This window comes from Phocoena sinus, chromosome 5, assembly GCF_008692025.1.
Source record: "Phocoena sinus isolate mPhoSin1 chromosome 5, mPhoSin1.pri, whole genome shotgun sequence".
NCBI lineage: Eukaryota > Metazoa > Chordata > Mammalia > Artiodactyla > Phocoenidae > Phocoena > Phocoena sinus.
In genome coordinates, this window is record NC_045767.1 from 4349535 (window position 1) to 4377099 (window position 27565).

At 49.6% G+C, this 27565-nt stretch overlaps 1 protein-coding gene across 11 annotated transcripts in view; it reads right to left on the reverse strand.

Moving 5' to 3' along the window:
- TBC1D14 (TBC1 domain family member 14) overlaps positions 1 to 27565 on the reverse strand; it is a 103084-nt gene that overhangs the window by 67762 nt on the left and 7757 nt on the right. For 10 of the 11 annotated variants that reach the window (XR_004350073.1, XM_032633319.1, XM_032633318.1 and 7 more), the window contains one exon: positions 24317 to 25055. Coding sequence is in view for 9 of the 11 variants with exons in the window: in XM_032633313.1 (XP_032489204.1) it covers positions 24317 to 25055 (739 nt within the window). In the remaining 2 variants the exon portion in view is untranslated. Of the gene's footprint in view, positions 1 to 24316; positions 25056 to 27565 lie in introns of those variants that run through there. The other variant, XM_032633323.1, reaches the window with a different exon arrangement.

Consider the following 27565-nt stretch of genomic DNA (forward strand, 5'->3'; position numbering starts at 1 on the left):
GAAAAAAAACAGGACTTTCTGATGCTCCTTCAAGGATCATTTGACATGGAGTGTGTGTGTGTATATGCACGTGTGTGTGTACACTTTAAAAAATTCCCATGAAAGCTTTTAATTATTTTTTAAAATTCATATACAGTAAAACTGACTTTTTGGTGTACAGGTCTATGAGTTTTAACACACTGGTCAGTTCATTTAACCACCAGAGAAAAATCTTACAGAAACTCTCTGAGAAAACAGAAGGAAGAACATTCCTCAACCCGTTTTATAAGGTCAGCATAATCTTGATACCAAAACTTGTCAAGGACATTATATGAAAGGAAAATTACAGGCTACACTCTTATGAATACAGAAAAATTTTTTAAAAACACAAAATATTAGCAAATCAAATCCAATAACAGATATAAAGGATGGTCTATCAAGAACAAGTTGGGATTATTCTAAGAATGCAAAGTTAGCTTACTTAACATTAGAAAAATGTTATTAACCACATAAACAAAATAAAGCAGAAAACACATACAACCATCAATAGATGCAGGAAGAAAGCATTTGATAAATGCAACATATTCATGATTTTTTAAATCATAAAACTAGGAATAAAAGGGAACTTCCTTAATCTGGTAAAAATATTTATTATAAAGTAAGATATCTGATAAAAGGTATCTTACCGCAAAAATCACACTTAATGAGGAAATGGTGAAAGCTTTCCCAGAGACCAGCACCGCACAAGGCTTTCTGCCAGCATCACTTCAATTTAGCACTGTATGGGAGTTCCTAGTCATGCAATAAGGCAAGAAAACTAAATAAAAGGTATAAGAATTGGAAAGAAACAAAACTCATCCACAGACAGCATGATTTTCTACAGAGAAAACCCAAAAGAATCCACAGATAAACTATCAGAACAACTGAATTTAGCAAGATCATGGGATTCAAGGTCTACACACAAAAATTAACTCCACTTCCAACTAACGTTTATAAAATGACATTTAAAAAACCATCAAAAAATAACAAATATCCTGGAATAAATTTAATGAAATAAACACAGGACCTTTACATTAAAAAAAACTATAAAGTACTGTGGAGAAATTTTTAAAAACCTAAATAAATGGAAGGACATACTATATTCAGAGATCAGATGTCTTCATATAGTAAAAAATGACCAACAGATTCAATGTAATCCCAAACAAAACCACAGAAGATTTTTTGTGGTAATTGCCAAATTGATTTTAAAATTTACATGGAAATGAAAAGGACCTAGAATAACTAAAACAATGTTAAAGAAGAACAAAGTAGGAGGACTTACTCTATAGATACTAAGACTTATTACATAGTAATAGTAATTAAAAGAACATTAGTGAGAGGACAAAGAGATGATGGAACATATACAGTCACCTGATTTATTTCAAAGGCTCAGTGGGATGGACAATCTTTACAATAAATAAACATCAACCACTCACTACCTCACACTATAACAGAAAATTAATTCCGACAGATCATGGATCTAGTTTGTAATGACAAAACAAAGCTTCTAGAAGATAACACAGAATTTCTTAAACAGAACACAAAAGGCACTAACCATAAAAAGAAAAATTCTATAAAGCAGAATTCATGACCATTAAGAACTTTTGTTAGTTAGGAAAACAAAAGTTAAAAACATTAAGAGAATAAAAAGGTAAGCCATAGTGCAGGAGAAGATACTGCACTCCGTATGTCCCACAAAGGGCCCTCCTCCTGTATACAGAAAGTATACCTACAAATCAGTGAGACAACCCCAGATAGGCAGGTCACAAAGGAAGGTGCCAAACGGCCAATAGGATATAAAAAAGTACATCAAGTTATTAGTCATCAGAGAAATGTAAATTAAAACCAAATACCCTTACCCTATTATCAGAATGGCAAAAAGAAAAGAAACAGAAAATTGAAAATTGCTAGTCCAAGTATATACTGGTACGACCACACTGGAAAACCACTTAGCAGTGTCCACTCAAGCAGACCCAGCAATTCCACCTGAGGTATATGTGCACCAAAAGACATTATGATTAGCATTCTCCCCAGTGGTCAAAAGCGGAACAAATCAAACATCCATCCACAGGAGAACATAAAGAGATATATTTGTTCAGCTGAAAACTATACAGAATGAAAGAAAACAAATACTGCTGCCACACAATGACCACCTGAGTGAACCTCAGACAAGGTTGAGCAAAGAAAGCCAGATGCAAAAGTATACGCTGGGACCTAGAGACTGTCATACAGAGTGAAGTCAGTCAGAAAGCGAAAAACAAATACTGCATGCTAACACGTATATATGGAATCTAAAAAAAAAAAAATACATGGTTCTAAAGAACCTAGGGGCAGGACAGGGATAAAGATGCAGATGTAGAGAATGGACTTGAGGACACGGGGAGGAGGAAGGGTAAGGTGGGATGAAGTGAGAGCATGGCATGGACTTATATACACTACCAAATGTAAAATAGCTAGCTAGTGGGAAGCAGCCGCACAGCACAGGGAGATCAGCTCGGTGCTTTGTGACCACCTAGAGGGGTGGGATAGGGAGGGTGGGAGGGAGGGAGATGCAAGAGGGAAGAGATATGGGGATATATGTATATGTTTAGCTGATTCACTTTGTTATAAAGCAGAAACTGACACACCATTGTAAAGCAATTATGCTCCAATAAAGATGTTTTAAAAAAAAAAGTATATGCTGTATGACTCCATTTACCTAACATCCAAAAAAAGCAAAACTCATCCAGGGAGATGGAAGTCAAAACAATGGTTGCCCCTGGGGAGTGAGGTGCTGACCAGGAAGGGGTGTGACTGGGGGCACTGGGGATACTCTCCAGGGCACACAAGAGAGGGCTCACATTGTCCATGTTCAACAAACACTAACAGCTCCAGACGCTCTCCTCTGGAGCCTTCCGGGCTGATGGGCCTCCTTCCTCCGGAGTCCCTCCTCTGTGCCCCCAAGAGCACTTTTACGTTGATTTTACATTGATGTCTGACAGAGAGCTGGGGACTGTATGTTAGTTATGTATGCATCACCTCCCACTACATGGGGAGGGGTCCTTCTTGGTCTTTGTACCCCCAAGGCCTGGCATAAAACCTGCTGGATTGGGCTTCCCTCGTGGCACAGTGGTTGAGAATCTGCCTGCCGATGCAGGGGACACGGGTTGGAGCCCTGGTCTGGGAAGATCCCACATGCCGCAGAGCAACTGGGCCCGTGAGCCACAACTGCTGAGCCTGCGCGTCTGGAGCTTGTGCTCCGCAACAAGAGATGCCGCGACAGTGAGAGGCCCGCGCACCGCGATGAAGAGTGGACCCCGCTTGCCACAACTAGAGAAAGCCCTCGCACAGAAACAAAGACCCAATACAGCCATAAATTAATTAATTAATTAAAAAAAAAACCTGCTGGATTTGCTGCATTAACAGGTAATTCATTAACTAACCCTGAAACGCACTCCCGCCTGTGCGCCTCTCACTGATAAGTCAGAGTGCAAAACAAAACCCACTGTTCTCCTGCGTCACGACCTCCTTGAAATCTCCTTCGAACGCTCCCAACATCTAAATACAGGAAGGAAAAATTAAATAGAGATGCCTTCTCTAACACCAGCGTAGATTTTTACAAGGAGAGAAAGAGAAGGCAGGGTGAAAATGCCTATGTAATGTAGTACAGAACGTTGCTAAGGAAAAAATTACAAATTTTTCTTAATCTCCGACGGAATACTAAAGAGGAGAGGAAAAGCAGAGTTGCTAGTAACAGTCTGTAAGCATCACAAATCGTAAGTGGTCTGGGACCGCAGCGACAAGTTGAGAGAAGGGATGAAATGGCCGTGTTCTTTCAATTTTAGGGAACATAACGAATAAGATCTGCCCTGCGGCGGAAAGAGCAAACACAGGACTCCGCGTCAAGCAGATGTGGCCTCAGATCCCAGCTTCACAACAAGTTGCCTGACTTTGGGTAAGAAATGAACCTCTCAGTTTTCTCAGCGGAGCAGAGGCACCACCACTCAGTTACCTGGTTTATGACTGTTAAGTGTGCTTATCAGTAACACTAAAAGCATTCATTCATTACACAGGGCCAAGCATCTCATCTCATTTCATCTTGACCCGCGTCATACATGTTATTCTTTTCATTCGACAAGTACACATTGAGCACTGATCATGTCCGAAGCTGTGACAAGTTCAGGGAATACAATCGATGACGACCAGAGACACAGGTCCCCATTCCCGACAGGCTTACATGTGACTTTCAAGACGAGGAAATTCAGAGACATAACCTTGCCTAAGGTCACGCAGTAAACCGAAAGGCTTGGATTTGGACTTAAGCCACCAGTATTTTCCCCTGGTGGTTCTCAATCCTGGCTGCAAACTAGAATCACCTAGGGAGCTTTTGCAAAAATCCTATGCCCAGCTCTCACCCCAAACCAATTAAAACTGATCTCTGAGGGCAGGGCCTGGACACTTTTTGTTTGTTTTTTAAGTTTCCCGAACAATTCTATCGTGCTGCAAAGGCTGAGAACTTTGCTCCTTAGCTAATAAATGTTCCCTTCCCATTCTATCTCGTTTCTTTAATTGATGCTTTAATCTACACATACAAATTTAAGATTAACTCCTTTCCAGCAGTTTCCATGAAGAGTGAATTACTTTTAGATTTTGCTTTAAACGATTCCAACAATTCTACTCACTAAAGTAAAACCAAACTGGGAACACCTGCCTTACAATGTAAACTTTTCTAGTATCTTCCAGTCTCCTCTGTTTCCACTGACCAGGCTACCTGGTCAGGTAGCTCTGGAGTTCACCTGGTGTGCCCTCTCCCTCCACTGCAGCATATCCAGGCCATGTCCCCTGGATTTTCTGGAACCCAGCAGATCCCTATCTTTTCTCAAGTGGAAAACGCTTAGCCCAGAGCGTACACAAAGCAGGCCCTGCCCGTGGGCATTAAACAAACCAGTCTCTTACATGCAGCTCCAGGGACAAGAGTCCATACTATGCAAGTGAACAGAACCAAGCCACGTTCTAACGTTCCAGGGCCAGTCAAGAACAGTTGGGCATCAGGGATGACAAAGACCCAGGCCCTGTCCCTGAGAGGTTCACAGTAAGAGCAAGACACAGAACAAAACCAGACTAAGTGAGGCTGCAGGAACAGAGAGCAGCAAGCCAGGAGGAGGCTGCCTCTGCCCTGGCCACGCTGGGAAGGCTTCACAGAAGAGGTATCAGCTATGCTGGGCTGTAAGGCTGTGCAGAAATCGGCCAAGGGGACACAGAGCGGAGGGGAAGAGAGAATCTCAGGTAAAGGCAGGGCAGTGTGAACCAGCAATGCTGGGCTCAGAGCATTCAGTCCCATGAGCCAGAGCAAGGGCCCAGGAGAAGCAGAGGAGGAAACCAAAGGCATCTCTGCATCTGTAGACCGTACGACCTGGAAGGACAAATCCTCCTAAACTTCAATTTACAGGAACCTGAAGCCAGAGCTACGAGCAATTCTAACAGTCCATCAGCTCTCGTTGAGAGTTTCCTCATTCGTAAAACAGAGGCTGGACTTTCACTGCAGTAAACTTGCACCAAGGACAGAGGACTCCCAGAGGTTTGCCGTCATCACCTCAGGAGAAGGCAGATCAGAGCTGACTGGGGTCAGGACCGCGGTCAAGAAGCAAGAAGCACTCTGGGAGTCTGTCCCAGGGAATCACCTGAAATGCACCCAATGCACACTGAGGTGCACACAGGTAATTTTATCATCAAAAAGCAGGAACAAGAACTATTTCCTTATTGTTGGATAAGTAAATGATTCACTGGGCGGAATACCATAAAGATAGTAATAACTGTATGAACAATTAATTTTTAATCACGGGAGAAAATGTTTTCTATGAGTAAAAAAGCAGGATGCCAAGCTGTAGAAACAAAACCCATTTTTATGTTTAAAATTCATAGAAAGTCTGTAAGGGGATAACAGTAAAAAGGAAAATTAGTAGTAGGTGTAAAAGTGGAAAGGACAAAAACAGAATGATGAACATAAAAAGCACAAAATTTTCCTACGCTTTTGTTTTTTGGTTTTTTGTTTTTTGCGGTACGCGGGCCTCTCACTGTTGTGGCCTCTGCCATTGCGGAGCACAGGCTCCGGACGCGCAGGCTCAGAGGCCATGGCTCACAGGCCCAGCCGCTCCGCGGCATGTGGGATCTTCCTGGTCTGGGGCATGAACCCATGTCCCCTGCATCGGCAGGAGGACTCTCAACCACTGAGCCACCAGGGAAGCCCCTTCCTGCGTATTTTTAAACAAAGAGAAGCTTTAAGAGAACATAGGTAAAAAAGGTTTATTGTCAAAAACAGAAAACAAAAACCTCTGAGAAGAACATGCCAGTTTCGCAGACACCCCAGGTGTGGATGCCAAATGTGCAGTCTGAAACCTACTTTGATGGGTGACCTGACAAGGGAGACCAAACTGTTGGGGGGGGGGGAGGGTCTTCTCCCAAATTCTAGAACAGTAATATAGCCGAAAAGGAAAATATTTAGATTTTAAAAGTTAAGTACTCCAGATCTCTTTATTACTGTTTTAGACTTACAGTCTGCCCCTCCATCCCTTAAGGTTATTTACTGAACATCCACTCAGCACCTGCACTGGCTAGGTAAAGAGAATGAATAAGACGCAGCCCCTGCCTTCAAGAAGCTCGTGAAGAGGCTGTGGCTGCTGTCGCAAAAGGGGGGCCTGCAGAGGGTGTGGGTGCTGTCTGAGGGCTCTGGAAGGGGGTAGGGTGACCAGAGAAGGCATCCCAGAGGGGGTGTCACTTAAGCGGAACCCTAAAGGACAACAGGGGTTTGCCAGGCAGAGGGAGCAGAGCGGGCAAAGGTGCAGGGGTAAGACACGGTTGGTTCAGAGAACTCCCTTTTTTTTTTTCTTTGGCTGCGCTGCACGGCATGCGGGATCTTGGTTCCCTGAGCAGGGCTCGAACCCACGCCCCCTGCGTTGGGAGCGCGGAGTCTTACCCACTGTACCGCCAGGGAAGCGCCCAGAGAACGCTGAGTAACATTTTGTTGGGTCTGTGGCTGTAGCACAGGGCGGAGCTAGGGGCCTGAGAGGTGGGCAGCGGCTGGATCCAGAATGCCCCTTACAGTCAAGTAGTTTGGAGTTTATGTTGCAGGTGGTGAGAACTACCATGTAAGCAAGAGAATGACACATCATTCAATTCATGGACTCCAGGCATCTAATTCTCATGAAGAAGGGGAATCAAAAAAAATGACCCCAGGGCTTCCCTGGTGGCGCAGTGGTTGAGAGTCTGCCTGCCGATGCGGGGGACACAGGTTTGTGCCCCGGTCCGGGAAGATCCCACATGCTGCGGAGCGGCTGGGCCTGTGAGCCATGGCCACTGAGCCTGCGCGTCCGGAGCCTGTGCTCCGCAACGGGAGAGGCCACAAAAGTGAGAGGCCGCGTACCGGAAAAAAAAAAAAGAAAAGAAAAATGATCCGAAAAATGGCCGGCAAGGCTCCTAGCTCTTCACCAAACCCATTTTCTCATTACCCCAGGAACCGGTCCCATTTCCCAGCCTTCTTTACAGGTAGGTGTGGCCACGGGACAGCTCCAGACAATAAACTGTGAGTGGAGTGATGTGTACCACGTCAAGTGTGCCTATAGCCCAGAAAACCTCCCACGGCCAGCGCCTTCAGGCTCTTTCCCCTCTTTGGCTTGATGCAAAGGAGCCCAGAGTCCGCAGGTTGCAATCGACAGAGCCACAGACAGAAAGAACAGGGCAGAGTGTGGAAACAAACTTCCACTGTGTCTGCGCCATGATATTTCAAGTTTGTTACAGCAGCTGGCACTCATCTAAGTAAATATCAATACATATTGTGTGTTCTCCTCACAAACTTTGACCACCACTCAATTTCTTCTACTTTAAAAACAACTGCTGTCAAGGGAACTTCTAGAAAGAATGAAACCTGTTCATTCCAGGGTAAAGACTTAGAGTAAATGAACCGTCAGGTGCTAGCGTGAGGGTGCATCAGGAAATATTTTTCCTCATGTGACTGGCCTCCTGCCCCTTCTTCCTCTTCATACTGGGCTCCCTTCCACCTGTGGACAAAAAAATGCTGCCTGCCATTGCAGTAAACAAGGAACGTTGCCCACCATCAAGCCATCAAGCCACTACGGCCAACCCTCTGGTGCGCCCTGAGGGGCTTCAGGATGGAGAAAAACAGGATACTGGCCCTAGATGGTTAAATGCATATCGAAGGAATCATTTCAATCAGCACAGACACTTGTATCTTCCCATACACAGAAAAGCTCTAAAATCATTAACTTGAGATATCTGGGGTTATTTTTGGTGATTTAGCAATAATCTTTTGTGCCTCGCTGCAAGTTTTGCTTTTTTCCCCAGCAAAAAACTCCTATATATCTTGGCTCCTTGCTTATCTCTTTGGAACAGTCCCTCAGAGCTATCTGAGAGGCTGCCTTCCTGGGCTGTAGTCCTCAGTAAAGCCACCAAGTGAAACATAATTCTCAACTTTTAGGTTGCGCATCTTTTTTCAGTCAACACACCTCTGCAGGACGTGGACCGGGAGGCAGAGCCCATGCCCTCCTGACCTTTTCCCCTGGGCCTCCCCTCCTGGTGGGAAATGTATTTAACCACCCAAATCTGAAACCTAAAGGAAATCAGGACTTAATTCCAAACCCTAATTTTCAAACCCCTACAAACATTTACTATTCCCTGTAACACCGTACACAGAGCCTGGATTCTAAAAGGCCTCTGGCTGCAAGCAAAGGAGAATTAACAGGAAAACTGGACGCTTGTGGGGCCCAAAACGGCTATTAGGCAAGTCTGCCTGACTCATCATTGTTCCATGTACAGAGCCTTACAGGAATCCTGAGACAAACCACAACTATTCACAACAAAGAATCAGCAAAACTGGAATTGAAACAACTCTCGGTTACACACCCAGTTCCCCTCACATAAACAGGAACTAGCTGATTTGATGTGGCAATCCAGTAGGATGTGTACCACGAAAAACGCAGAAGGCTCAGATGAGTTTAATGTTAGCTATATCAAGTACCCAGTGTTCTACGAACAAATACATAATCATTTTAGAATAGACACTACTCGAGGTAGAAAACAGAATAAGGCAGTTTTCATTGTTGTACCACTCCACTCACATTTTTTACGTAGAACAGATTTTACACCCACCTGGGCAAAGGGAAGTTAATGTATGAGTAGAAAGTAGCTGATGGCTGAAGAACTGCTTTGCAGGAATGCGTTTTGCCTGTGGGTTTCTCACAATCCCACAAACTCCTATACCCCCCGCCAAAGTGTCCTGCATTTCACAGTGAATCACCCCTCCCAGGCTGACCATAACATCAAACTTCCACAAAGACGCAGTGTATGATTTCCCGATAGCGCCAGCACACTGTTGCATAAACTCAGGAAGCCAGATGAACCTTGCAAAGAACAAATACATTCTCCTCACCCCCACTCCCCCAAACTACCCTGCTTATGGCTGTGAAATTTCTAAGGACATGAACACCTTCCAGAAGCCAGGGCAGAAACGCGGCAGAGAAATCAGCGCAGCCTGTGAGGTTTACCAGAAACATACATGGTCTGGCTACTGAATAGGACACATATGCGCAGGCTGAGGACATTCTCTCTTGGTTCTGTTCAGGCCGCTCCTGAATTTACCGACTCCGGCACTCTGCAGCGAGAAGTCCCTGCCCTTCCCCCCTGGGGCTAACCGGCATTTCAATGTCAGCACCCAACAATAAGTGGCAGAACTTAAAAGGTTTCTTTCCTCAGATACCGACAAGTTTCCTAACCCACAAACGCGAAGGAAACAGATCATCAAACCCAGCTGGGATCTCCCAGAATATCTTCCTGTTCCCTTAAGTTCCACACCTAACAGAGAACTGGTGAGACCACACAAAACCAACCAATGGCCTGATTTTAATCAAGTCCATCAGTAACCTGAAAGAAATCCATTGTGTTCACCCTTCAGGGCTGACTGGATCCATTGTCTCTGTTTTCCCTTTCCTGCTGCTCATCTCCTGGGCACATTGGCACTTACTTACTAGCATTCATTCATTCACTCAACCAAGAAGCAGGGAAGAGACCCCTAATAAATTCTAGAGAGGGTGCAGTAGTGCCACCGTGCCAAGTGCTTTATTATATGCATTGCCTCCTTATCGCTACTTCAGAGACAAGGGAACCAAGGTTCAGGAAAATGAAGCAACCTGCCCGCCACCCAGCCAGAAGGGCAGAACATCTTTGGCTCTACAACTGCACGCTCTGAATCCCCACTGAGTTCACTGGAGGCACAACAGACACCTTCAGGACATACCTCTGAGGGGGCAGGCTCCTCCCCATCTACTCTTTTTTTTTTTTTTAATACTTATTTATTTTATTTACTTATTTTCTTTAGTTTTTTGGCGGCATCGGGTCTTAGTTGCAGCATGCAGGATCTTTTGTTGCGGCGCACAGGCCCCTCGCTAGTTGTGGCACACGGGCTCCAGAGTGCATGGGCTCTGTAGTTTGCGGCACGCGGGCTTAACTGCCCCGCGGCACATGGCACCCGACCAGAGATCGAACCCGCGTCCCCCGCATTGGAAGGCGGATTCTTTACCACTGGACCAGCAGGGAAGTCCTCCCCCTGTCCACTCTCAAGTATCTGGGGATATTGAAACCTGCACTAGAGCTCACAGGCAGCGTCCAACAGGGCCTCCGGGCAGATCCTCAACACCCTGCAAGCGGCTCTCGCCCCCCACCCCTCTGTTCCAGAGGAGGAAGCAGGCCACCCTGTCTGTTTCCTCCCTCTCTCTAGGGGTCCCGTGGATGGTTCTTTCTACAGGCTTCCCTTGGCTTCATACACTTCGTTACTGATTCGCTTGTTTCACAACCACCATGTGCTGCTTTTACACATGAAAACAAAGGTGAAAAATCAAGTCACAGATTGCCATCTGGACGATCTAGACCAGCGCTGGACAACAGAACATCCCACAATGACAGGAATGTATAAATCTGAGCTGTCTCATGGGACAGACCCTGGCCACGTGTGGCTACTGAGCCTGGAATGTGGCCAGCGTTACTGAGGAACCAAAGTTCCCATTTAAATTCAAACAGCTACGTGTGGCCAGTGGCTAACATGCTGGACAGCTCAGGTCTGGACTCCAGCAGAAGCACCAACTGTGTCCCAACGTAAGGACCCAAACAACGAAGCAGGGTGCCTCTGCTGAAGCATGCACAAGCTGCCGGGGAACCAGGGACATGGACCCACTGGTTTGCTTCTCAGGGAGATGGGTACAGACCAGTGGAGCCCGTAAGACACACACATCAGAGAAACAAGGCAAGTCCCCACCAACCTCAGCACCTCTGTACCTGCCGTGTCCTTCAACCAGAACACTCTTGTTCATCTCACTCGGATCTCTGCTCAGATGTCACCTGCTCAGTGATGCCCTCCCTGACCTCCCTATTTAAAACGGAACCTCCCACAGCCCGACCCTACACCATCCCTCATCCCTCTCCCAAAACGGTGCTTTTGATCTCTCCCCAGCAGTTAAAGCCTGACATGGAGCATCTCCTGCAACCCTGTGGCCACAGTAGACTGTAAGTGCCACTTGGTACTTTTACTGGGGGAGGGGTTGTCGGCTGCTGCATCCCCAGCACCAGGTCCTGGGTGGCTATTCACTGAGGAAATGAACGACATCTGAATTCAACTATCAGACAAGCATCTACTGAGTTCTAACTAGATGCCAGCTTGGGATGAGTGAGATGCAGTCCCTCGGGCTCCCAGGCCGGGGGAGGGGGGGAACCCATTGGATGACATGGCAGCTGCCATAGCAACGGCACGAGCTGCGAGCCCTCCACCCTTCCCCGGGAACCTTCGGTAGATTCTTCTCGTTTAAAGTGTGCGCAGCAGTGAGGGGCAGAAAGGGAACCTACTCCAGGAGGGGTCGGCAAGCCCGTGGGAGGAAAGCAGGGGCTGCACGCAGGTGAGACGCTGATTCAAGACGGCTCCTCCCGCTGGATCAACCGCCTGGCCCAACTCTGCATTTCACACGTGGGAACGCAGCACCTGCAAAGCGACTTGCCACAGGTGCGGAGGGGGTAAGCGGCAGAGCTCTGAGGAAGAGGCCACCACCCGACGTCTCGGAGGGCTTCAATCAGGTTCCCACTGCCCCTTCCCACACGTCACTCCAGCTGAGCCCACGCCCCACCCCACCCCGGGAGAGGGTAGCCACTAGTGTGTCACTGCACGTCCAGGCCTTTACTTGTGCAGTCCCCATGCTGCCCTCGAGTGGGCTCCAGCCCCGACAGACATTCTGGGAAGTGCTATTGCGGGGCGAAGGGGGGCACCCACGGACCTGGAACGGCCAGGAGATGGGGCCCACCAGGCGGAGGGCAGCCAAAGCCCCAGCACCGGGCAGCTGCGATGACGCACACAAGCTCCCCGGCCCCCAATATCTTCCGTGAGCCCCCCTCTTGTGTGAACACGGGCTCCTCGGGGCACACAGAAGGCCCGTGAGGCTGGTCCCCACGTGGAGGCTGGACCGGCCCCTGCTGACACTGGCTAAGCATCTACAGGCATGCTTCAGGGTGCAGATCCTCAGAGGAGCATGAGAAGGCGTCCCTGAGTGAGCAGGCCTGGGCCTGGACAGGGGGGCCAGAGGAACATCAACACAAAGGCGCGGGCAGCCAGCGGGAGGGAGGGTGGAGTCCCCTGCAGACCAAGGACTGAAGAAGACAGAGGGACACCTTGCGTCCAGCCCGACAACGGTCACGTTCCTCGCAGACCTTTCTTTGTGGCATTTCTTTCCCCTCTTGCTATCCTGGCCTGGGTGGCCACTCCAGGGCACAAAGCCGCAGAGCAGGGCACCATTGTCCCATGCAGCTCCTTAGCAGTGGGGCCTGCAGTGAGCCCCGGGGAAGGGGGAGCCACACGGCCCATTCAGTGCTATTTCCCATGGTTCTCCCCCGGCCCCAAACACGGGACCCCGCACCCCACACCAACGTCTCCCTGAGGATGGGGTGCTGTTCACAAATGGGGGTCTTCTTATACCCATGGCCAGCCCACCAGAGCAGTGCCGATCATAACCCTGGGACAGAAGCGCTGCCTCCCTCTCCCTCCCCAGCACGCGACAGGAGTGGGATGAAGGCACTTCGCTGCCTTTCTTCAGCCTTCCCTGACCAGTCATCAGACAGAGCTCTAACGGTGTGGCGGCCCAGAGCAGAGCAGACAGACTGGGGCTGCGGAGGAAGCGGGCTGAGCCCCTCCAAGCCCCACTGCCAACTAGCCGTGTGACCCTAAGCCCGTTTGCTCACGAGGTGAAGACACCCCACCAACCTCGAGCCTTGCGTCTTTCCAACTGGCTCCTCTGATTTCCCCACCCACCGGAGTCTCTGCTGAGCCTTCCACCTTTCACCGACCCTCACCCCCCAGACACCCCCTACCCCTGGCTCGGCTCCAAGGCCAGGTCACACTCTTACACATACCCTCGGCTCCCCTGCCTGCCTCTCACTTCACTGGACCCACTCAACGAAACTACGCCCCTGCCCCACGTGCGTACCCGTGCAGGGAACCCACGGGAGAAGAGGCACAGCTGCCTGGTCTCCAGCCACGGGCCAGACCCCTGACGCCCCCGCAGTCACGCTGCCCTGCCCTTTACTCTCCCAGCCACCTGGATGGTGTTCACACCTCTTCCCTGCTCCTCCATCGCCACCCTCGCTGTCAGCTGAGGATCTTGCTTCCTACTTCACCGAGAAAATGATGCAACAGAAAGAGAATTCCACTGACAACAGCAAATGCTGGCGAGAACGTGGAGCAACAGTAACTCTCGCTCACTGCTGGTGAGAACGCAGAATGGTGCAGCCACGTCGGAAGGCAGTGTGGCAGTCTCTTCCAAAACTAAACGTACCCTTACCATTCCATCCAGCAATCAGGCTTCCTTGGTATTCACCCAAAGGAGCTGAAAACTTACTTCCACACAAAACCCCCCACACGCATGCTTACAGCAGCTTTACTGGGAATTGCCAAAACTTGGAAGCAACCAGTATGTCCTTCAGTAGGTGAAGGGATAAATAAACCGTGGTCCATCCAGACAGTGACTGTCACTAGGCACTAAAATGAGATGAGCCAGCAAGGCACTGAAAGCCATGGAGGAACCTTAAACGCATATCACTAAGTGAAAGAAGCCAATCTGAAAAAGCTGCGTACTGTATGATCCTGATGATGGAAAAGATAAAACTATGGAGGCAGTAAAAAAAGCAGGCACCGGGGGTTAGTGGAGAGGGAGGGATGACGAGACAGAGCAAACAGATTTTTAGGGCTGTGCAGCTACTCTGTCTGATCCTATAATGGTGGATATATGTCATGACACATCGGTCCAAACCCACAGAACGTACACCACCAAGAGTGAACCCTCGGGGCTTCCCTGGTGGCGCAGTGGTTGAGAGTCCGCCTGCCGATGCAGGGGACACGGGTTCGTGCCCCAGTCCGGGAAGATCCCATATGCCACGGAGTGGCTGGGCCCGTGAGCCATGGCCGCTGAGCCTGCGCCTCCAGAGCCTGTGCTCCGCAACGGGAGAGGCCACAACAGTGAGAGGCCCGCGTACCGGTGAACCCTCACGTAAACTATGGACTTTGGGTGATAACGATGTATCTATCGGGTTGGCCAAAAAGTTTATTCGGGTTTTTCCATAAAATGTTATGGAAAAACCAGAACGAGCTTTTTCGCCAACCCAGTATCAATGCAGGCTCATTGACTGCAACAAAGGTACCACTCTGGCAGGGATGCTGACAGTGGGGGTCTGCGCAGGTCCAGGGGGAGGAGGTATATGGGAACTCTGCTTCATGCTGCAGTGCACCTAAAACTGCTCTAAAAAATAAAAGTCTACCTTTTAAAAAGCAAATATGTTGATTAAAATCTATATTCACACACACACACACACACACAAAACAATGAAGCAGCATTCAAAACAATAAAGTAGTCTCTATGCACTGAAAAAGAGAGGGCTTCCAGTCTCCTGTGGCCACGTCTGGCCTCCAGCATCTGTGCCCACACACTCTGCTCCGCCGCCTGTCTATCCAGATGATGCCACCCGGCGGAGATGAAGCCAATTTCTCTGTCTGAGCCCTAGATCCCACCCCGGCGGAGGCAACTCACGGACAAGGCTCCAGAATTCTCTACTCTCTCTGATATGTTCAACTTCTACTCTTTTACTTCACAGTAAACAAAAACAGTAACAAAAACAAAAACAAAAGGATTCCTCCAATCTTAAAAAAGAAGCAAGCTCACACCACTTCTTCCTCCAGCTATCACCCCCTTTCTTTGCCCCCGATGCCGCTAACCCACCAAAAGAACTGTCTGTGCTCGCTGCTTCCAGCTTCCCTCCTCCCATTCCCTTAACTTTGCTCCAGTTATGCTTGGCCCTGCATGGCTCCACTAGAACAGCTCTGGCCAAGGTCCCTTAGCTAAAGTCACTTGTCTGTCCTCATCTCCCCTGACCCTCGAGCACCCTCGGCCCAGCCGATCACACCCCACCCCTGACGCCCCGTCTGGTCTGCGCCTCCCGCGGGGTTCCTCCTCTCCGCAGGCCTCTCAGCACTCCGTGCTCGTTCCTCTTGGTGACCTCACCTTGTCCCAAACCCCCTACAGTGCCAACAACTCCAAACTCGCATCCCTGCTCAGATCCAGCTCCCCAGGTCCAGACTCCTCCATCACCACCTACAGCAGCCTCCAGGCCCGCACGGGGCCTGGTCCCACTGACCTCAGCCCCCTCCTCACTGCTCGGCCTCTTCGCTCACCGGCCTGAGGCGCTCCTCCCCAGGCATCTGCTCTGTGAACTTCCTTACCTGCTTCAAGCCTTTGCTTAAACCTCTCCTCTTCATTCACCCGATGGGCGCTGCTTCGGTGGGAAACCCTGACCTGCCTTCTCCAGTCCCCCTGCGCCTCTTACCACCTCTACTCTCTCATTTTCCTCCCAGCACTCATCACTGCCTGCTTCACTTATATATTAATGGTGATTATTATCTGCCTCCCCCCACTAGAATGTAAGCTCTCTGAGGACAAAGGTCTTTCTTTGGCCCACAGATCAATCCCAAGCACCTAGAACAGTGCCTTGGCATATGGTGGCTGCTCAGTAAATATTTCTGGAAAGAACGTATGATGAGAAACATACTTAAGGACCTAGCTCAAGGCTTGGTACACTGCAGGCACTCAATAAATAAATTACTATGGCTGCGACTTGCTGCCAGAAGAAAACAAACAAAGCCTAGCAAAGCACAGGGAGGCAACGCACCCTCAACAAACCCAGCTGTTCCTTCTGAGCACAGCTGTATCGCCGACAGAAGGGCTCTCCAACAGTGCCTGCGGCGGCACCCAACCTCCCCCAAGTGTCCAGCACAGACGGCCGGCCTCCTGGGGTTCCCGTCACATGTCGGCAGAGGGCCGCTATCTGCTGCATCTTCTCCGAACTCAAAGGACAACCTCAAACTGACCCTCACCTGGAGTGAGAGAAACATCTCTAGTCAAGGTCACCGATGACCTCCCAGGTGCCTAAACACCAGTTGGTGAGAACTGAGCTGGGCAAACAGGGGCCAGAAAAGAAGTGCAGGCATTCCGTAATCAAGGGGGCTGAGCTACTGAAAATCCATCTGGTACAAGAATTCACATCGGAGGCGCTGAAAACCCTGGGGTGCGGGTTTCAAAACAGGGTCAGAAGCCCCAGGGTCAACGTGTGCCTGTGAAAACAAGGCACACAGAAAGGGCAACACTCGGAAAACGGAGACGCCTCACAGACCTTTCGTTAGGGACGTCGGAACCACCCTAGCAGGGTCCTTGCCTGCTAGAGCCCCCCTGCTCCTCCGCGCTCAAGGCCAAGGCGGCACCTGGCACTGGCACTGACCCTGCTCTGCCGCAGCCCCCCACACCCCCGCCCGCGAGCCAGCAAGCCTCGGAGCTGACCCCAGCCCTGAGGAAGTGCCACGGCCCTGCCCCCCGCCATCCACCCGGCTTAGTCTCTGCTCCTCCACTCCTCCGGCCTGCAGAGTCTCCACCTCCTCTCCTCCTGCCCTCCCTGCCCAAGTCCCCCCTCAAGGGGCAGGGCGGTGTCTTCTGTAGAAAGAGCAGGGACTTCGGAGTTGGACAAGTGAAAGGTCACAATCCCTACTCGAAGGGCTGTGAAACAAACGCCTGAGGGAGAGTGAAGTGCCTGGTGTGTGCTCAGAACAGGGCAGCTACTCCCTCCCCCAAGGGGAGCCCCTCCGATAACCAGGTTCAACCCTCTCTTGTCAAAGCAGTCACCAGCTCCTGGGCAGACCTGCATCTTACTGTGTGTGGCTCTTAACGTGCTCTGAGTGCTTTGAGCCTGAATGTGGGTCCTAAAGGCCCCGCCGAATATGAGCTCCTGCCCACCTTTCCATCTCCTCTCCCACCTCTGCTCTCCATCCTGAGCACCTCCTGCTATGGGGCTTTCCCAGAAATGCTGGGCTTTTCCCTGCTCCTGTGACGTTGACAAAGAAACACTGTCTCAACCTTGTGCACACGGAAGACACTTTCGAAGGCCTGCTGGCGTGTCAGCCCTGTATTTCTTTCTGGACCTCCCCAGGGCATTTGCTGCTGTGCTCGTATCTCTTTCCAAACCCTCATCACACGGCACAGTATAGGGATTTGCACAGCCGCCTCCAGCTGTGTCTGCCCATCTTCGTATCTTCTTGCCTGGCGCTTGAGCTCGACACCTTGATCAGGTCCCTCCTTTCATTTTCACAACTCAGAGGAGGACACCCTCAGCTCATTTTGCAGACAAGGACACTAAGCCCCAGAGAGGCTGAGTGGATGGCTTACCCAAGACCACACGCCAGCAAACAGGTAGATCAAGAGAACACCAACCAGCGTTCCGTCCAGGTATCACAGCGGTGCATGTGTGTACACATACACACACCCCAGCAGCTCAGATATACAGCAGGTGTTTTCTGTATATCACTAATGCCAGGTCAAAGTCACCAAGAATATTGGCAAGCACATTTTACAGAAAATTCACAGTTACCATGTTATACCTCAATTCACTGATGCTAATTCTAAAATGGTCAAAGCAGTAGAAAACTACAGTCAGGCAAAAAAAAAATAAACAAATAAATAAATTAGACATTAATATGCCTGCCATGTGCTGGGTGCTTCCCATCCATGTACATTTATTTCCTCCCCATTTAATCCTTTGAAGCATGAACTTATTTCTGTTTTCCAGAAAAGAAACCTAAGTTCAGAGTCCCAAACCCCCTATCATCTTTGCATCCCTTGCTAGCTACTTAACCACCTCTTGCCTCAGTTTCCTCACCTATAAATGAGAATTATTACGGTACTTACCTGCATCCATCAGCTTTCAGTGCAGCATACAGAACCCACTCTAGGAATTTTAAGCAGAAAGGGATTTAACTCAAGGAATTAGATGATTTCAAAATCGTTGTAAGGGCTGAGGTAGGCGCCTCTAAACTGGGCCCCCAGGAACGGCTCCCTGAACAACACAGAACTGACGCACCAGGGGAGCTGCCACATCTGAACTGCCACTGGAATGGAATGCAACAGGATCAGGAAGCCACCACAACTCCTCTCAACCCTGGGATGCAGAACGCAGCCACCTCCTGCACCGCAGCTGCCTCTACACATTCGGGAAAGGGACACAGGGAGGATGCTGCAGGGAAGCCTCACATCTCTATGACATCACTAAACAGCAGAAAACAGCCAAAAGGGGAAGAAACATGGTCTCCGCCTGACTTCGGCCTCAAATCTTTCACAAACGGGACCTAATTCATGCCTAGTACCCTGGCTGCAAGCATCTCTGGGAAACACACATTTTTAACTCTCTGGCTCCACAGTGCAGGAAAGGCCCCTAGAAGGATGAACAAGCCAGCCCATCGAATCTAACACACGGCACTCCCTCGTGTGGCAGTTGAAGATTAAACAAGGTGACCCCTCAGAAATGCTGAGAATGGCACCCGGCAGGCACTGGACATCGTCGGCTCCTCCCTGTGCCAAGGGCTCTGGCTGTCACGTGTCTCTGAAGTGCGTCCACCCTGTTGGTAAGCTAACTCACCTCCCTAAAAAGAAAGCCGGGGGCAGATCCGTTCCTTAGCACTGCCCATGTCGCTTTTCAAATGGTCAAATCCCAAATGCCTAGATCAGTACAGGAACTAAAATTTTAGTTGAGCACTTTCCCACTGAGTCAAAGTGCCCATCTAAAGATTTATTTTTCTTAAGCCAGTGGTTTCAAGTTTTTTCACACTCCCTTTTTAAAAAAGTGAAATCTTATGCGAAACCCAACAAAAGCAGAGAGCAGGGCCAGGAATCCAGCCTGCTCATGCTGGGTATGTGCTCTGCCCAGAGCTTCACCTGGAGGATGTGGTTTAACCTCCACATCAACTCTTCACAAGAGGCACAATTAACCCCCTGTCACCCAGTACACCCTGGGGACTACAGAGGTTATTAAGGAAGTTTCTCGAGGTCACACAGGTCAAAAATGGCAGAGCTGAGGTTCAAACCTGGGTCTGAGCAGCTCCGGCTCTGAACCACCAACTCCTCTGTCTCTATCTTTGAATTACAACTCAGTGCCAGGGCGAACCAGACACAGACTGTGCCCACAAGGACCTCTCAGCCAGGTCGGGAAGCGGACCGGAAAAATGCTTCATCACACTCCTTTAAACACACCCAGGGGCTCCACAGCTCCCAGCCGTCCACAAGCTGTTCCCTCTGCCCCACGTCTTCGCTTGGCGAGCTCCTTCTCACCCTTCAGATGCAGTTCAAGCATCGCTTCTCAGCAAAGGATACTCAGGTCATCTCTTCTGAGAGCTTAATAAAGGGCTGCACAAAAGAAGGTGTAAGTGGTCAAAGCTAATTACTACCTTCCAGCCCGGAGCAGGTGAGTAGCCTTAAACCCCGGGCTCCACAGAAATCCCAGCCCTATCTCCTGTGGAAAACAAGCATGTTACTGAATTCCTCTCATATTTGCTGTCCAGCTTTTTAGATAAAGGCTCTTACACTACACCGGGCTCAGAGGAGCCCTGAACACAGTCCCTCTCTTCTATATAAGATGAGGATCCTGGGCTTCACTGGTGGCGCAGTGGTTGGGAGTCCGCCTGCCGATGCAGGGCACACGGGTTCGTGCCCCGGTCCGGGAAGATTCCACATGCCGCGGAGCGGCTGGGCCCATGAGCCATGGCCGCTGAGCCTGCATGTCCGGAGCCTGTGCTCCGCAATGGGAGAGGTCACAACAGTGAGAGGCCCGTGTACCACAATAAAAAAAAAAAAAAAAAAAGATGAGGATCCTGCTTAAAATATATTACATCAGTGGAAGATAGCCAATATTTTATATTAACTTTTTTTTTTTTTTTTAGTATTTATTTATTTGGCTGCACCGGGTCTTAGTCGCAGCACATGGGATCTTCGTTGAGGCACGCGGGACCTTTAGCTGTGGCACGCGGATCTTTGGTCGCGGCATGTGGGATCTAGTTCCCTGACTAGGGATCGAACCCAGGCCCCCTGCATTGGGAGTGCAGAGTCTTAGCCACTGGACCACCAGGGAAGTCCCTATAATAACTTTAAATGGAGTAAATCTATAAAAATATTGAATCACTGAAACTAATATAATATTATAAATCAACTAGACTTTAACAAAAAATATATATACGTATACAACATTAGTAAATTTCCTTCAAAGAAGCAATTAAATACCAACATTTACAACCTGCTAGCTCAGCAGTCCTCAACAGTTGGGCGATTTTGCCCATCTCCCCACCCCTGCCCTGCAGGGACATTCGGCACTGTCTGAGGATATTTTCGGTTGTCACAATTGGAAAGATGCTACTGGCATCTAGTGGGTAGAGGCCAGGGATGCTGCTAAACAGCCTTCAATGCACAGGACAGCTCCCACCACAAAGATTCACCCCTCCCCAAATGTCAACAGAGCCAAAGTGGAGAAATCCTGATCTTTTTCAATCCGGATTGATCAAAGTAAAGCACAATATGGGGATAAGAACTAGAGAAAGCTTTAGAAAACATATTTTTTAGAAATGATAATATTTATGTTAGAATCACTGATAGCTACTACTTACGGAGGGCCAGGAAGTGTGCTAGGTGCTTCACCTATTTGATCTCTAACCTTGCACAGTAGTTTTATGCCCCATTTAAGGCTCAGGGAGGTGAAGTAACTTGCCCATGGTCACACAGCTATTAAGTAGGACAGCTAACACGGAACCCAGCCAGCCCAACTCCTGAACCAGTGCTCCTGACCTCGGTACCCCCAACACGCACACGCGCGCGCACACACACACACACACACACACACACACACAGCCCCATGTCAAGACTCGTGCCCCCCACCCCTGCAGTGTGTGTCCATCTCCCCCACTGGAGGGAGCTCCTTACGGGCAGGACTATCTCTAAACTCAGGGTGGAGTCTCCACAGGAGGTGCTTACCGCAGCCTATGTGAAGGAGGGGCCAAAGGCACAAACGGGAGCTGGGCCTGGGCTTCCGCGGGGCAGTGGCCCGGCTCAGCCAGCCCTCCTGGCGCTCCTCTGCTCCTGACTCGTCCAGGCCACCCTCATCAAGCAGTCAGGTTCACCAACAGGTCTGCTCCCTCAGGCTCCAAGTTCCCTGACCACCTCCACTGCTTCCTCTGAGCCCCATTCTCCTAGACGGGCCTTCCACAATGCCGCCCACACTGCTTTCTACAACCCAGAAGTGGACTCGGTGAGGACAAGGACAACAGACGGGCACGAGGGTCAAGGGAGTCGCTGGGTTGAGGGGACAGAGTGGAGACACACAGGATGACTCAGAAGCCTGGGCTGGGAACCACGAAGGACCAGCTCCAGCCGCAGCCCTGCCCTCAACAAGAACTCACACGGTCCACCGTCCTCGAAGTACCTGCTGTGTGCCAGGCCCTGCCTATAAACTCACCTGTAAAATGTTTAGTGGGTTCCAGACATTTTTGCACAGAACCCCCCATTTTCCTCTCAAAGGAATTATGGACTGAAACTCTTCTCTAACACTTAAAACTCCAGGACAAAAAATTCACTACACTTGGCCCACGATATCACACATCTTGATTCATTTGTCATTAATATGCCACCTGCTTCCCAAAGGTACTTAATAATGGCTCACAATAATAATGTCACAGTCATCAAAACAAGGGGAAGGAGATAAGAATTAAGAAATAAAACAAAGAGGAGACATTTGATTTCTGTGGCACAAAGCCGAGAAAGATTTTCAAGAAACAATCTGCCGTAATTGATGGTGTTTCCTTTCAAAGGAAATGAGGCTCCAACACAGACAGTAAGACAAAGGCAAGCAGACAAAGCAAGACGCAGTCACGACCATCCCAACAAGCAACTGACGCTGCAACTTCACTCTGTTTGGGTCCGTACTAAGGTCCACACGTGTGAGCCCACTTCGTCTCCCTGACCACCGCAGGAGTAGGCTTCATCATACCCATTTTATAGATGGTGAAGCTGAGACAGAAAGCAAATGACGATGGGAACAATGCAGGTAAGACTACAAACACAGTATCAATAAATCAACAACACAATAGGCATCGGCATCGTGTGCTAGGCTATTTACTAATGCTACTTTAGAGATGAGAAAGCTCAGAGAGGTGAAGTAACTTGTTCAAGGTCACACAGCTAGAATGTGGCTGCAGATCTGTTGAATTCCAAAGCTAAGTTCTTTCCTCTATGCTGTTTCCCAGCCACCCCCATTGTCGAGCAAGGTTTCCCAAATTTGCCAAGAACCTCAGATGATTCTAAAAACCTGTCTCCAAAGCCCTTCCCCTGAGATTCTGATCCTGGAGTTCTGGGATGGGGCCTAAAGAGCCGTATTTAACAGGCACCCAGGCGGTATTCATCAACAGGCAAAGTTGAAGACACCGATCTGAGCAAAGGGAACAGCTCGGCCACAAAGATCTGATCTGCAGCAGCACTGTTTTAGGGCTATGGCCTCAGCGAGGATCGTGGGTCTCCCCCACGGTTCTTGGGTTTCTCCCACTGAAGGCAACCGTGAAGTCACTGAGTTCTGGGGCCAGGAATTCTCCTGGGAGTAGCACAATACTTGTCTGCGGGTGCATCAGAGAGAAGAGGTGCCCCATAAAACCACAGCCGCCATCGGAGAGCTTCTCACTCAGGACTGGTCTCGGCTCATCCAAGACGACCCCACCGTCAGACGATGAGTGAGCCAAGGCAGCCGTAAGTGGACATGCGCGCCCACAGCCGCAGAAGCCCCGGCTGATTCAAGCCAGCACATCCACCACCTCGAAGGGACATCTGTACCGCCAAGTGTCCAACACGGGCTCCGCTACAGGCACAGACAGGGGCAGCCAGGTGGACCATGGCGGCGTTCCTACCTGCCAGGCCCTGGGCCCAGGCCCTCCAGAGAGCTGCTGGGGAGCAGACGGCCCTTCTGCACACAGTCTCCAGGGCCCTCAGCCCTTCCCTGCGGCACTCCACAGTTTGGGAGTTCACGTTTGCCTATGTGACTGACTGATATGTCCACTTCCACCACCCCCAGCCTGCAAGCCCACCCAAGGTCAGTACCGAATTACTCCCATATTGCCTGTCAAGGGCAGAGCCCAGGACGCAAACACAAAACACTTGTTGAACGGAAACACGAGGGCACAAAAAAGAGGCTGTAGGAAGGGCTGCACGGGGCTTACGGTGAGACACAGGGATGCCAGCATCCCGGTTCGGCGCCTGGGGACAGGGCACCACGGGGAGTGGGGTGGATGGCCTGGTCCTAACACAGGTGGGAACGTGTGTGGCTGCAGTGCAGTGACAGCACACATCTCAGAAGCAGGCCCAGGGCCAGAACACGAACAAAAGAGCACAGCCAGGCAGGAGCACAGGGCACGCGTCCAGGGGCACCCAGAAATACCAGCCCTGGGTTGTGCCAGCGGAGGCTGGAGTTACTAAGACCGATATCACCCTCGCCAGCACCCTCTGCTTGGCCCAAGAAACTCAAGTTATCAGCGTAAAGGGCCCTTCGGAGGATAAAGCTGACAAAGGCTGCTGATTTGGTAACAGTGGCCACTTACAGGTCAGCCTCAGCCACAGGAGGTCAGAGGCCAGGAAGTGACAAGAGACTGTGCGAGTGACAGGGACACAGAAGTGACAGCCAGCAGTGAGGAATCGAACAGCAGAATCACCAGTCCTCCGCACAAGTCCACAGGACTCTGGGCTACTGGAAACGGCATAATTATCTGTATGACAGTGTCTGCTCTGTGGGCAGGAAACACAGGACACACTGCAGACAAGAACAACAACGCAACTGGTCTGAACTGAATACGCTGGCTCTTCTAGAGAGATAAAGACGACATTACCTTGTAAAGAAGTTACTAAATGGTCCCAATATTTTCAATTTCCTCCCCTCCTCAGTTTCATCAACACAGTCCTGCTGGCGTAGGTCACGGGTTTCCTTGATGCAGCTCAAGGTGACATCAGTAAACTGTGGGTCATCGTCATTCTCCAGGGTCACGATGGCACTGGAGCTGCTCGTGACCACGAGGTCCAAGATGTCCTCATTGCTGACGGACAGCGTGGTTGACAGCTCTGTGCCGAGACTGGACACGCTGCAGACTGAGACATTGTCGCTGCGGTTCAGGGTTTTGGAGGTGGGGCTGTAGAGCTTCACTGAGTCATAGCCTGTCCTGGGAAACGTGGAGGACTTCCGCACACTCTGTTCCCGCTCGGCACTGGTGGGAGCTGGTGGCGCATAGGAAGGCAGTGGGCACACGCTCTGGCAGGCTCGCTCAGGGATGATCTCCGACTCGGACTGTTTCCTCTTCACGTGGACCACGCTGCAGGGGACAGGTTCCGGGTTGCCAATCTCTAGGGTAGGGATGCCTGAGTCCACCGATTGAAGGCTGTGCCGATCTTCCAACGCACCAAGTTTCAGCTTGGGCCCATACTCAGGCAACGAGAGGGATCTGGGTGCCTTGAGATTCAGGGGTTGCAGGTTCTGAACGCAGTTTCCTGGTCGACCGTCCAGAATGCCCACCAAGGCTACGCCATTTGTAGTGGTGGAAAGGTTTCCATCAGTCATCTTGGTCCACGGAAAAACTAGAAAAAACACCAAAACGGAAATCAGGACAGTGAATATAAAAGCCAAAGATGCAATTCCTCTGACGCACGTTCAAATGTTCTGACACCCCTTTTAAAAGAGGAATCCTTGAAACAAGCCCTACATACACAAGTTTTAATTCAGGGCCAGAAGCTAGAGTTTTAACGTATATTATCATGATATAAAACAACAGGGAGATAATTCAAACAAAGGATACACCTAGGGTAAAAATATATAAAATAACCATCTTTATCATCCCCATCACTGCCCCCAGTCACATCTGTGATCCTCAGGACAGCACTGGGAGTGTGAGGGCTGTGCCGGGCAGAGAGAAGGGGTTTTGTTTTCCATGTTTTTTTAGATGATAAACAGGATACCTCTGTCAAAAGTATGTGAATTCATAACCCATACATAAGTCAAGGTTCAACTTGTTGTGAGACAGCACAGAAATCGAGACGCCTTCATCATGACAGAAAAGAAGATGAACTGTGCACGCCATGTGCAGTGAGATTACCCCAAACACATTCAAGTTAGCCATGGGTCTCCACAATGTTTTAGTCACCTTACTCAGGTCTACAAGGCGGGGCATATTATCCCCTTTACCATGGAAGAAACTGAGGCGCAGGTCAAGAAACGGGTCCACGGGACTTCCCTGGTGGCGCAGTGGTTAAGAATCTGCCTGCCAATGCAAGGGACACGGGTTTGAGCCCTGGTCGGGGAAGATCCCACATGCCGCGGAGCAACTAAGCCTGTGCGCCACAACTACTGAGCCTGCGCCCTGGAGCCCGTGCTCTGCAACAAGAGAAGCCACTGCAATGAGAAGCCCGTGCACCACAACAAAGAGTAGCCCCCGCTCGCCGCAACTAGAGAATGCCCGCGCGCAGCAACAAAGACCCAAGGCAACCAAAAAAAAAAAAAAAGAAAGAAATGGGTCCAGGATCACATTGTTATTTAGCCACGGAGCTGGGATCTATAGGACTGACCCCAAAATGAGCCATAGTAGTGGATGAATGGTGTAGTTTGGGGTTATAAAAACCCAGGTCAGAAGGCTGGCTCAGTGAAGACGGATGTTCAATAAAGGAAAAAAATAAAGGCCATGAACCTGGAGTAAACACACAGGCCCTGCCTATGGTTCTGTGGCCTAAGACTGGGGTAGGAGGCGCATCAGCCTGGACAGCACAGTCCCCTGTGCTCTGAGAACCCTGAGGTTTGTTACATTACCTTCTCCTGTCCTTTTAAAACATCAAAAACTAAAGAAACCTGGTGGTGCCTTTAAATTTGATCCATCGAACAGAAACCACATAAACAAGGGAACTTTGGGCTCAGTCCTTCCTGGGTTCTAATCCCAACTCCACTAGATGGCCTTGGGAGAATTAAATAAAGTGCCATGAGAAAGGCATTCAGCAGGCGCCCCCCCCACCGCAGGCACTGTTAGCAGCTGCTATCATACAATAGCAAACAGCTGAAGGTCTGAAGCCTGGCAATAACACTGATAACCACCCCCTTTCGGGTGTTATTTTAGCTTTTGCAATGAGCTTACCGCTCCCCTTCAGGAAGCCTGGTCTGCCTCTCAATGTCAACATGGCCAAAGCAAATTCATTAAAAGCAGAAAATGGGGGAGGGGTAATCTCCCTCCCTCCCAGACATGAAAGGAACCAGTCACACAGTACAGCACTGGAGCAAAAACAGAAATAAGAAGGAATGAATTCAATTGCGGAATTCAGAAATAGACTGAACTGGGCTTCCCTGGTGGCGCAGTGGTTGAGAGTCCGCCTGCCGATGCAGGGGACACGGGTTCGTGCCCCGGTCCGGGAAGATCCCACATGCCGCGGAGCGGCTGGGCCCGTGGGCCATGGCCGCTGAGCCTGCGCGTCCGGAGCCTGTGCTCCGCAACGGGAGAAGCCACAACAGTGAGAGGTCCGCGTACCGCAAAAAAAAAAAAAAAAAAAAAGAAGAAAGAAATAGACTGAACTATGTATAAAAACTTGAAATATGACCCAGTGAGTAAGGAAGGATTATTTAATCATGGTGTCGTACTAATTGGTTATCAATTTTTCTTGGAAGGTAGAACTACACCAAAACAAAATTACAAGCAAAATTACAGCTTAATACAAAAATGAGATTATAAAGGTACTGCACAAAATAAAGTGCTTCCCTAACCTACAGAGCAAAAACTCAGTTCATCCTCGGAAAGGATCTGGGCATTCACCTCACCACATGGGAACCTGTCTTAACTGTTTTGCAGTTCACACTGCCCTGAATTTCCTGGGCTGCGGCCCCTACCCTAAGTCCCCAGCCAGGAGTTCCTCCCAGGCAAGGCCACAGCAAACTGTCTCTGGAACCCTGAGCTGGGAAAACTCCCAAACCAAACTATGATGTGAAACAACAGGATTCACGACGGGAAGACACAGGAAGATAAATCTGTATACCAATTTGAAAGTTCTACTTTTTTTTTTTAAATTAAGAGGAAAATCCAGTAAGAAACATTTTTAGCACATAGTTAAGAGCT